Raw genomic sequence first — 12,127 nt, forward strand, 5'->3', positions numbered from 1 at the left:
TTAATCTGCAGCAAAGGAGGCAGAATATACAATGCGGAAAAGACTAGTCAATAAATGGTATTGGGAAGACCAGACAGCAACACACAAAAGAATGTAAACAGACCACTTCCTCACAGCATACACAAAAATGAACTCAAAATGGATTAAAAGACCTAAGTCTAAGACCTGAAGCCATAAAATTCTTAGAAGAAAATTCAGGCAGGAAACTCTTCATCACTGGTCTTAGCAGAATTTTTTTTTTTTTCTGTATCTGTCACCTCAAACAAGGTCAACAAAAACAGCCAAAAGCACATCAAACTAGCAAGCTTGTGCACAGCAAAGGAAACCAACAAAATGAAATGGCAACTTAGTGAATCAGAGACAATATTTGCAAAGGATATATCTGATAAAGAGTTAATATCCAAAATACATAAAGAATGCATATAACTCAACAAAAATGTGATTAAAAAATGGGCAGAGGATCTGAATCAACATTTCCCCAAAGATGACACAAAAATGACATAAAAAATGTTCAATTTTACTAATCATCTGAGAAGTGCAAATCAAAACAACAATGAGATGTCACTTCACACCTGTTAGAATGGCTATTATCAAAAAGCCAAGAAATAGTAAGTGTTGGAGAAAATGTGGAGAAAAGGGAGCCCTCATGCACTAGTGGGAATGAAAATTGGTACAGCCACTATGAAAAACAGTATGGAGGTTCCTCAAAAAATTAAAAATAGAAAAATACTGTATGATCCAACTATACCACTTCTGGGTATTTATCCAAAGCAAACTAACACATTAATTGGAAAAAAATACATGCACTCCTCTGTATATTGCAGCATTAGTTACAACAGCCAAGATACAGAAACAACCTAAGTGTCCACTGATGGATTAATGGGTAAAGAAATTGTAGTATATATATATACACAATAGATCAAGCCTTTAAAAAGGATATACTGCCATTTGCAACAACATGGACAGACCTTGTAAGTATTACGCTAAGTGAAATAAGTCAAAGAAAAGCATCATATGATCTCACATATATGTAGAAATGTAACAAAAAAACCCACACACAACTAGAAAATGTCACAAATCTATTACAATGTCTACTTTTTCTAACTGACAATACCAAGTACAAATAAAAATGCAGAAAACTGGAGTGCTCATACATTTCTAAAATAAATGCAAAATGGTACAACCACTCTCAAAAACAAGTCTGCAGTTCTTACAAAGCTAAACACACACTTACCTTATGACTCACTAAACCCATCCTAAATACTTACCCAAAAGAGAACAACCTTTATATTCACACAAAAACCTGACATGTATGTGTACAGAAGCTCCAGGAGCCTAAAACTAGAAACAACCTAAATACCTCTCAATAAGTGAATGGATGATAAAAACCATGGCACATCCCTATAATGAAATACTTCTCAGCAATTAAAAAAAAGGGCAGAAACTATTGATACACACAACATAGAAGACTATCACATGCATTAGGCTAAGTAAAAGAAGCAAACTAAAAAATGCAACCTGCCATGTGATTCCACCCATATGACATTCTGGAAAATATTTGCTGCAAATTGAACTCTACAATCCCACCAAATGAGGTATGTACAATATCATACATCCCCACACTCCCTGTACTAGCAACATAGTGGAAACAAAATAAACTACCTATCAATAGGGGGCTAGATTACACTGTGACACATCCATACAACCAAATACCATGCAGCCTTTTAAGACAACTTCATATGCATTGATATTGATACGAAAACATCTTCAAGACCTGCTTGTGAACAAAGCCAAAGTTTAGCAAAGTGTACATAGAGTGCTGCCACTCTGTCAGAGATGGTGGTCAGTAACACGTCTGGATTATTTGTTGGATGAAAATACTCACTGAATATTTACCAGAAACTAATAGTGGGTACCGCTTGTTTGGAAGATTGGGTGGGTGTCAGACAGGAGAGAAACTCGATGACCATCATTTCATACTTCCACGGGGAAGCCCAGAGGAGTCACCCAACAGATGCAAACTGACTCACCAACCCACAAAAAAAGCCCTTGTCCCGCGGCGTACCCACAGCAGAACTCTCTCCAGCAGTCTGCCACACTCCTCTAAACACACCAGATGGGGCACTGGCAGTGACAGGCCATCTCGACTGACTTGGCCCCACAATCACAGCCATGACAGGTCCATGCCAATCGTCAATGCCACAGCTGTGGGAAAGAGACCATCCTTAAAATTTCCCCACAATTGGGCATCCGACCCAGACTGGAAGATCCCTTTTCTATTTTCATATACCAAATTATCCCAACCCTTCCATTCCCCAGCCACTTCGGCCACTCTGTACCTCCACATCTTGACAACTATACTCGAGAATCAAAGACGTGTTAGCCATGACAATCATTTCATGACCTTAACATTTCCTTCCTCTTAGAAAATCCCTTAGAGCCCTGTGCAGTCAATGACAACTATGATAATTCTCATAATGGCTCACATGTACTGAGCACTTACTTTGTCAAGCACTATGCCAAGGGCTTTACAATATTTAATTTTTTACACAGATAAATTATATAGCATCAGTCCTATAGTATAGATGCCACTGTTGTTTCCACTCTACAGAAGAGGAAACTGAGGCACAGTGTGCCAGCCTTCATCCCGTCTTGTTCCCTCACTGTGTGAGGAAGCCCGTGCCAAAGAGTGTAACCTCAGGAATCCAAAGTTTATGAGCAGGGTATTTTTAACTCCCTGAAGGGAAGGAGAGACAGCAGGATAATACCCTTTGGTCTGGGCTTTTGGAAGAGTATTTTTGTCTCCTTTGGTCATAAAATTCATACAAGATGTAGCTGCTATTTTGCTGTGCACAGGGTACAGCCAATTCTTACCCTATTGTCTTCCTGGATCTCCCAGTCACTGGGGAATGTCACCAGTTGCTGCCCTTGAGAACAGTTGGAAAACTGGAAAAGGCTGGAAAACATCCTTCTGTTCTCTTGAGTGTCTGGAAAGATGGCATCTTGGAAATTTACTCCATGAGGCAAGAGGTTATAATTTTCATCCATCCTAATGTAGAAGAGGGAAAAAAAGGAAGATATGTAGGCTGGACACACGTGAGGTGTACCAGCTTCCATCAAGAGTCACAGAAGACTGTGACCGTCTCACCAATTACACGACGCTGTCCCATGTGGCTTTCATTAGAGGAGTTTCGATTTCTAAGTTTCTCTGCCTCAAACTATGGAGTCTATCCTTAAGGTTTTCAAAAAGATGAGGCTGGGAGGGCAGAGGGGGGAGTATGTGCATGCACGTGTGTTCATCTATTTGTGTATCTCCCAAGGGGCCCTCCTTCTCATAGACAGTGTTGTTTCTTGGTGAAAGGAAAGCCAGTTGCAATGACCCAGGTTCAAATCCTACCATTGCTACTTATCTTCGGACATGAAATGAATTTCTAAAATTCTCTAAGTTTCTGTATTCCAATCTGTAAAAAGAGGATGATAATAACTTACTTGGTGGTGGTGGTGGTATAAAGACTGCATTAGAAAAAAAAATAAAGTATCTGTCACAGAGTGAATGCTGTGTAAATGTTGATTATCATTTTATAGAGCCAAGCATAAATTGCTCGCGGGAAAGACGAGGTAATAAAGAGGAAAAGGAGAGATGGAAGTTACACCCTAGGCCTAAAGAGGCACGTAGGGCTCACCAGTGACTTTCCACTGCCACTTCCTCCGGTGACACTGACCAGAATCTGTTCTCATCTCAGCGGGGCCCTGAGTAACAGGAGAGGAATGATTTGTATGCAGTTCATACAACACAGAGCAACCCAGCCCTGTGAAATGGAAATCTGTCAGACTACCGTTTGACTCAGTATTTCTGCCCTAACTTTTTGTAAATATGTCAGAGTAAAAGATGAAGGAGTTGGCTGACCACCACTGAGCCGGTGGACAAAATTATACCTCATGATAAAAATCAGAAAAAAAGAATGTCTGCTCAAGTACTCCATCTTTTCCCTTTGGAAAATAAAGTTTCATTGTTGAATGGTTTCAGAGCTGGGTTCTCAGTGTTCTTTCTAAACAAAAACATGAAACTCTCAGTTAAGTCTCTCTCTATCAAGAAGGGTACTGTCTCACTCCTTGCTGACTTTATTTAGAAACTACTTCCCCCAGCAATTAAAAAAAATTCAGCTTCATCTAGCTAAACCGCTCAAGCCAACACAAAGCACACCATGTATCCTAAACTTAGAGATTCTGGCTTCAGTATGGAAAACATGTGTTACCATGAGCTTATGAACACCCCTCTGTGGAACTCACTATTTTCTTTCTCAGAGAGACATGAAATCTCAAGAGTGAAAAGTGAATCTGCAGCCCGAGGTCACAGTCATTCCAGGTGTCCTTAATGCTACTTCACAGCCGGGGAAGGCTGGAACCATTTACCAGTCACAGTTGTGGATTCTTGCACTAACAATATTGATTTACATGTTCTATTCTGTTGTGAGGTTTCTCTCCATATTCAACTGGAGACAGCCCATGCATTTAGGGTTCCACCTGCTGTTCTGTTGCAAACCTCAGTCGCACCCATCAACTGAATGCTTACATACCTGCATTCCATCTTGACAGCAAGCCAACTTTCATAGAACTTGATGAGATTCCAGGAGTCTTGGATCTGAGAAGGCCTCCTTCCTAATTCACCTCTAGCCTCTCCAAACTTTGTAACCCAGGCTCTTACCCCTGGCAGGCCCCTCATAAACCTTTGCTATTTTGAACAGCCTGGCATGGAGGGCTGGTGGCAGCTGATAGGAGTGATACAAGAAGACAGCTGGGCTACATTCCACACCACTCACATGGAGGCTTTTGAGCAGGTGGGGGGAAGAGAGGCAGACCATTCCTTCTGCTGCTAACCTGCACCAGGTGTTGTGCATGAGTTACTGTGTCTCAGTCTCAACCAACCTTGTTTCTCACATTAGGAAGGTGAAGATAACAAGGTTCTTGAGAAGGCAACTGGTTCAAAATCGGTTAGGATGAGCAGAGCCACAGTTCCAACAAGTCTGATTTCAAAGTTGATTTTTCCCCTCATCATCCCAAACTACTCCCACTGGATCCAATTTCAAAAAACAAACAAAAAGATAAGTCAAATGGATTTCGGAAACCACCTTGCACTTCTGCCTGAATCACTCCTCTGTGCACCAAGCACAGAAATCATCCTCGTTTTTTCAAAACTTTAGCCAGAGGTACCCAGGATCTCTGGAGCAGAAGATTATGAGGCTGAGGGAAGACGCCCAGGAATACTCTTAACGGGAACAGGGTTCCGCCGGAGCTCCTGACCTGAACCCAGAAAACGGTGACTCTGGAGGCGACGCAAATGGGCCAGGGAGGCGTGTGGAGGGGAGGTGCGGGCTCACCTGAGGAAGAAGAAATACGAGTAATCCTGGACCACGGCGTGGGAGTGACACGAGAAGTAGCCCAGGCCCGTGAGGTTGAGCCTGGAGCCCGCGGGCACCTCGAGCATGCTGCCCCACGCCTGGTCGCACAGCATCTCGACCTCGGCGGAGTAGAGGAGCCCCGCCTCGCTGGCCTCGTAGTGCCACGGCAGATAGTTGTAGAGGCCGCGCACCTCCCGGTGCAGCGCCAGCACCTTGGCGTATACGATGGTCTCGGCCAGCTCGGCGCGGCAGCCCTCGCTCAGGGGGCGCCACTCAGAGGGCAGCTGGCAGGCGCGGGCGGGCGCGAGCCGGCCGGCCAGGCAGAGCGCGGCGAGCAGCAGCGGGCGTAGCATGCCGGCGGCTAGGTGCCCGGGGCACTAGCCTGGGCGCATGGCGGGGAGCCGGGCGCGGGCGGCGGCCGGGGAGCCAGTCACGCCGGGCCGGGAGAGGCAGCCCCGCGCGCCCGGCAGCTCGCGCGGCTCCCGGCGGCGCGGCGCTCTTGCAGCCCGCCAGGCTCACCGTGCCCGGCCCTCGCCCGCCACGCTTTAAAGGGATGGCGAGGGCGGGCGGGCCGCCGCCCCCTGCCCTGCCCCCCGCGCGGGCCGTGAGCGGCGGCGGAAGAGGGCGGGAAGGCGGCCGGGGCGGTGCGGAACGGGACGCGGAGCGTGGGGCGCGGGCGCGGCGGGAGGCGCGGCGGCCGGCGCGCCGTTTGGGGGAGGGGGTGGGAGCGCGACCACTGCGTTGCTGGGGGCCGCGGCCCAGCCCTGTTGCAGCGCCCGGCTGATGGGCTGCGCCAAAGCTTCCCACCATACAGCATGTTCCAGACGCGTTGACTTGCATGTTTTACTCTGTATACGTTTTACAACTCCTCTGTCGTTTATTTACAGTCAAAATACATAGAAATCACATCTAACTGTACCTTCAAGAGGCTAACTACGAACTTAAGTGTGGGGTAGTAAAGTTTTGCATCCCCTCTCTCTCATTTAATTTCTTGATGATCTTAGGAAGGCCTTATAAAAGATTTCAAAAGCCATTTGCCCTGATTTTCCTAAAACTAGGGGATCTACAAATTCCTACATTCGGATTCTGAACACCCTACACCTGAGAAATAAAATCTGAAGTAAATCCCAAACACCTTTTCACAGGTCAGTGAGGACATCTGAGACCAAGCTCAACAGTTTTATCTTTATCTCTAAACAAAATGTTCCTTTTATTTCTAAATTGCCTTAAATGTCCCTAATGTAGTAAGAAGAAAAAAGAGGATGTTTGTTATTCATAAGTTTATTTCTGATGGCTTATATACATTTATCATGCCACCATATACTACCATGCATATAGTGTACATAGCATCACTCATCTATCGTACATACTATATGTAACATCTATTTATAATAAATATATGAGCAAAACTGCCTTATAATGGAAGGCTCTTTGTTGTGCAAGCACCTTGTTAATTAGGGTTTCTGCAAAATTGAGCCTTGCATCCCAGCTGAATTCTTGTTTGTACTGAAAGGGAGAGTTCTTAGGGAATTCTGGGGGAAAAAAGGTAAAGAGAAAAGATAGAGAAGCTGAAAAGAAAATTCTAATGCTGGGTCGTACCTCCCCATGATCCCCAAGTCTTCTTGCAACCCATAGTCTTCAGTTAGTAAAAGTAAATTCACGAATGCTTGTTGTGAGCACAAGTTTTGAAAGGCAGCTCTGGGGCACAAATCCCACCAGTGCAGGACAGGGACCCAGAGGAGGAGGCCATGAGAAGGGCAGCCTCCGGGAATCAGAGGACGTCATACAAGAGCTTTGGGCATCTCTAGAAGCATACGAGAGCTTTGGGCATCTCTAGAAGCGCCAAGATCGGGACTCCAGCCCTCACTGCCAGTTCTGGAGGAAATGGAGGGCTAGAGCCAGCATGGGATTACAGTAGTCCAGAATCTGGTCAGTGACTCAGTGACCCAAATGCTTATTCTCACAAAATCCTCATCATGGGCCCGAAAGCAGAATAAAAGAAAAGTAAGAGCTCCTCACCAGTAATAACCACTCCCTGCACATCTAGTAGTCAGCCTAGAGCCTCAACGAATGTTGTAGAAAATAGGTATCGTCAGAGGGACTCAGTCCTTATGGTGTTCCCGACTCCCCACTGTGACACCCCCTCCCTCATCCCCGTAGATACCAGCCTTCCACACAGGGAGTGAGCGCTTGCCTTGCCAATGGGTTTCAGCCCCGGCAAGTTTGCTATGGATTCAATGTAACCAAAGAAAATGACAGTAAAACTTTCTTTGGGGTGAAAGGGTTTATTACCTGGCCTGTTATTCCAGTCGCAGGTCCAGCACTAGCATCTCTGCCTCTGCCCAGAGCACTGGGCCGATCTCTCTATATAGCACCATAATAGCTCATTGCCTGAAGGTATGGAAGAGGTAGCCTAGCAACAGGCTAGTCACATCACCAGGCGGTTGAAGTTCAGCGAAGACCCTGGCCTAGGAACCCCAGCGTCCCCACAGTGGTATTCAAGGGCGACATCAAACACTACGTCAGCACAACACTTCTGTCTCTCACACTGCATGTGGAAATCAGGGAATTTCAGAATATCATAGTTTTAGTCTGCCAGGGCTGCCACAACAAAATACAACAGACTGAGGAGTTTAAACAACAGCCAGCTATTTTCATAGGGGTCGAGAGGCTGGAAGCCCAAGTTCTAGATGATGTCAGGTTGGTTTCTGGTGTGGCCTCTCTTCCAGGCTTGTGGACAGCCACTTCCATATGAGTCCTCACTTGATGCAGAGAAAGGGAAGGTGCCTGTGGACAGGATTCTCACCTGACCTGGTTGGCTGGCACACTGCACACGTGTGGGCAGTATGGTATTACTGACTCTATATAAAGAGCTCCTCCCAGTGCTCTGGGCTGCCAGGCTGCAGTAGAGCAGAGGCTGGAGTGGTGGTAGCGCCAAGGACAGAGACTGAGACTACTGTGGTTCAGAGAGGCCAAGAGGCAGAGATGGGCTTACAGCATGCAGATTTGCCCTGAGGCAGACTGGATTCTAGCACATGACCTGCCACTGTGGGAATAAAGCTAGTTTTAAAAAACCTCTCACTGGATTAATACTTAGTCCATAGGCACACACATGATCATCTGATCATCTACATTTGCCTTCTTACAGCACTAAACTATGTTTTCTACCTTTATCTTGCATCTACCTACCACTTCAGCATTTTATTAAAAATAAAAATAATAATAATAATAGGAGAAATGTGGGATCAACATATAAATCAAGTACAAAAATCAAACGAATATTCATATTTGACCTGATTGTTTATAGGTCATATTGCATGATCAAAACCGAAAGTTTCTGTGATGACTGCCCTTGTACTGTTCACCATGTAAGAATTTATTCACTATGTAAGAATTCATTCACCATGTAAGAACTTGTTCGTTATGCTTCAGAAGATTGGAGACTGACGAGAATTAGGCTTGAGATGGATTAATGATTGTACATTGAGCGTTGACCCCCCTATACTGAATTTTATTGTTGTTAACAACCATTTGATCAATAAATATGAGAGATGCCCTCTCAAAAAAAAAAAAAAAAAAGTACTCAGGAAGAAACGTAATAAGAGATATATAAGACCTTTATGGGTAAAACTAAGAACTTTAAGTTTTTCCTAAATCTAATTTTGTTAATGTAAGAGTATTCAATATTATAAAGATTTAATTCTTTCTAAAAAAAAAAAAAAATGAATCTTGGGTGATTAGTGGTATGTTGTTTCATTAAGTTGATTGTTTCTCAGTCATATTTCCCTTGGGATAATAAATTTGATAAAAGTCTTGCAAAAAAAAAAAAATATCAAGGCTGGGCCCAACCCCCAAGATTCTGACATAGTTGGTCTGGGATGAGGCCCAGGCAAAAGTATTTTTAAAAAGCACTCCAGGTGTTTCAAAAGTGCAGCCAAGATGGAGCACTGCTGATTTAGAGGCAGGGCGGTGCTTTTTAAGTGCTCCAAACAAATGCAATATATAGAAGTTTTTATAGTCCACATTAATTCAAAAGAGCTTTGAAATGAGTTCCAAAAATATATTCATCCAAAGATTTTTTTAACCCTGAAAATTATGATTAAATAAATGAAATTTAAAACAAGAATTAGGTACCATTTTTCCCCCACTGGCAAAAATTTAAAGGTTGATGATACCTAGTGATGATAAGAATATATGGAAATGGCAATGCTGATACAACACACAAAGGAGTGAAAATTGGTGCCAAGGGCAATTTAGCAACATCTAGTCTTATATCAATTGATCTAACAATTTCACTGCTAGGAATTTACTTGCATGATTTCACCAAGATAGAGGTTTAGGAATATTCATCGCAAAATTTTTTTATAGTAATGAAAAATTTGAGAAAACAAAGCATCCATCATTCAGGGGCCTGCCTAGGTAAATTTTTATACATTAATAAGATGGACTACTATGGAGACATTTAAACAGGAGTGGCTCCCATACTATATATCAATACCAAAAGATCTCCAGGATATGTATATTAAAAAAATATTTTAATAATATGTATTACTTTTAAAAAGGGTGCAGAAAATTGAGAGCATAATATCTTTTGTGTAAGTTTAAATAAATGTGATTTTGAATAAATGCAAAAAAAAAAAAAAAAAAACAACCCTCTCACCCCAAGAACATTCCATTGTCATTTTTTGGTCTCACCAAATCAGGAGTGAACTTGCCCAGGGCTGAAACCCTCAGGCAAGACACGTGGCCTTTCCTCTGTGGGCTTGTAGAGAGAGATCTCTTGTGTGTCTTCCTCCTCTTATGAGGAGGACACCAGTCCTACTAGTGCCCCACCCTTGTGACTTATTTACACTTAATTACTTCCCTAAAGGTCCTGTCTCCAAAATCAGTCTCACTGTGAGGTAGGGCTTCAATATATGAATGGGGGGATAGAGGGACACAATTCAGTCCCTGACAGTCATTTAACAGGTGTTCTGCAGATTTCCTAGAGAAGGAGACAAGGAAGATATGAAATGATTTGTTTTCCTGGCAAGCAGATTTGCAGCAATCATTACCAAAGTGTAATTTTATAATTGCTAACATTTATTTATTGCTTACTATGAGCCAAGCACTGTTGTAAGGATTTTGCATGTGTTACCAAAATTAATTCTCCAAACAGTACTCTGAAGTACATATTGCTGTCGTCCTTATTTTCTAGGTAAGGAAATTTAGGAACAGAGACATTAATTGGCATACTTGAGATCACAGAGCTAGAAAGCAAGTGAGTCAGGATTCAAACCCAGCATCAGGCTCCAGAGTCCATGTGCTTAACTACAGCACTAGAATATGAACAAAGTAGGCAAGGCTTTAAAGGCACAAGTAGGCCATTTTCTAGATGTGAGTATATGAATAGTAATAACCTTAGCATAATCACCAGTGAGGGCTAAATGAATGTGTACTTGGACTACATTAATTTTGTATTAACCAGCAGCCCTGCTCTATTTTAGTCCTATGCTGTAACTTATAAAGACAAGGTAGCAAGAAGGTTTTTCTTTTTAATTGCATCTTCAAGTGCCTCAGAGGCCTGGAAAAGATTTATCCACTTCTACAGATCTTAAGACTCTCACTTTTCATTTAGACAAGCAAATAAATAAAAATCAATATGCATGGCTGATTTCTCTCTTCTTACATAAATTTGACAGAATCAAAACTCTTCTCGCAGAGGGCCTCACTGATGGGGGCATGAGTGTGTTCCCTGGTGAGCTGCTCCTCTCCAGGGACTAAGAACTCTAAACAAGCAGAGCTTGACGTAGGCAGGCTAGGAAGCAAAAATTCTGAGTGAATTATTGGGCTTAATAGTGAGTTCCTTCCACCCCTTGATTCCAAGACCATTATATTCTGACTGTAGGAGAGAGAGCATTATATATTGTGCTCTTTTTCAAAGCATCTGCAGCATCTTTTAAGATGGAACCCCATCCTTTCAGGGTGCTGACTCTGCACTGACACAATAACTGAGTCTTCAGTAAGCTATTACTTTACATTAGTAAGCTCTCAATGTTTGCCCAGTTTCTTCTAGGTGATGGACTGTGTGCTAAGACCAATTAACTCCATGCCAAGAGCCCTTTGCTGTATTTATTCCCCTTGTTATGAAAAGCTGCAGAAAGCATTGATCAGAAGCGATGTTTTGGAAAATGCCATGATGGTGGCTAAGGGGTTCTGTGAGACCACAGATTGTGTTACTGGCAGAAACTATGTGGGGCAGGGCAGGAGTATTCATATCCAGAACGTGCGTATCCCAGGGAGGACAAATCTCTGCCCCAACTAAGATGAAAAAGGCCCAATGTAATCAACCTTCAACCAGGTGGCTGGCTGCTTCCCCCAGTGAATGGGACCAGATTAGGGGATCAGTGTTGATCCTTGTCACTGATGCAGTAGGCCCTCAGCAGTGGTGTTAGCAGGTCAGCCTTGGGAAGGGAATTCATGTTGTTGAATCAATGCATAGCCTCCATCTCTACCACCATGGCCATGCTTTCTGCTGACATCCACAGAGTACATGATTTGTCCACCTAATTACTACGCGCTTCTCTTCAGTAAATGCCTTTGGTCATCATTCACATGGGACACAAAGCTCTTCACAATCTGACCATTCCAGAAGGTCCATCTTCCCCAGACGTTCTTGTCACCAATTTTCTCATCCTATTTCTTTCAAGTCCCTAGGTATCTGTGCTGGTTAATTGTATGTGTCAACT

At 43.4% G+C, this 12,127-nt stretch overlaps 1 protein-coding gene across 3 annotated transcripts in view; it reads right to left on the bottom strand.

Annotated features, from left to right (window-relative positions):
• LOC108391900 (serine/threonine-protein kinase TAO1-like) overlaps positions 1-6,045 on the bottom strand; it is a 112,051-nt gene extending 106,006 nt beyond the window's left edge. Inside the window, exons 1-2 of one of the 3 annotated variants that reach the window (XM_073229308.1) lie at positions 5,379-6,043; positions 2,875-3,049 (exon numbers count right to left, since the gene is read on the bottom strand). In XM_073229308.1, coding sequence (XP_073085409.1) covers positions 2,875-3,049; positions 5,379-5,752 — 549 coding nt within the window. In that variant the 5' untranslated portion in view covers positions 5,753-6,043. Of the gene's footprint in view, positions 1-2,874; positions 3,050-5,378 lie in introns of all 3 variants that reach the window. The other 2 variants (XM_073229306.1, XM_073229307.1) reach the window with 2 other exon arrangements.
• Positions 6,046-12,127: the final 6,082 nt, after the last annotated feature.

This window comes from Manis javanica, chromosome 2 (assembly GCF_040802235.1).
Source record: "Manis javanica isolate MJ-LG chromosome 2, MJ_LKY, whole genome shotgun sequence".
Taxonomy (NCBI): Eukaryota; Metazoa; Chordata; class Mammalia; order Pholidota; family Manidae; genus Manis; species Manis javanica.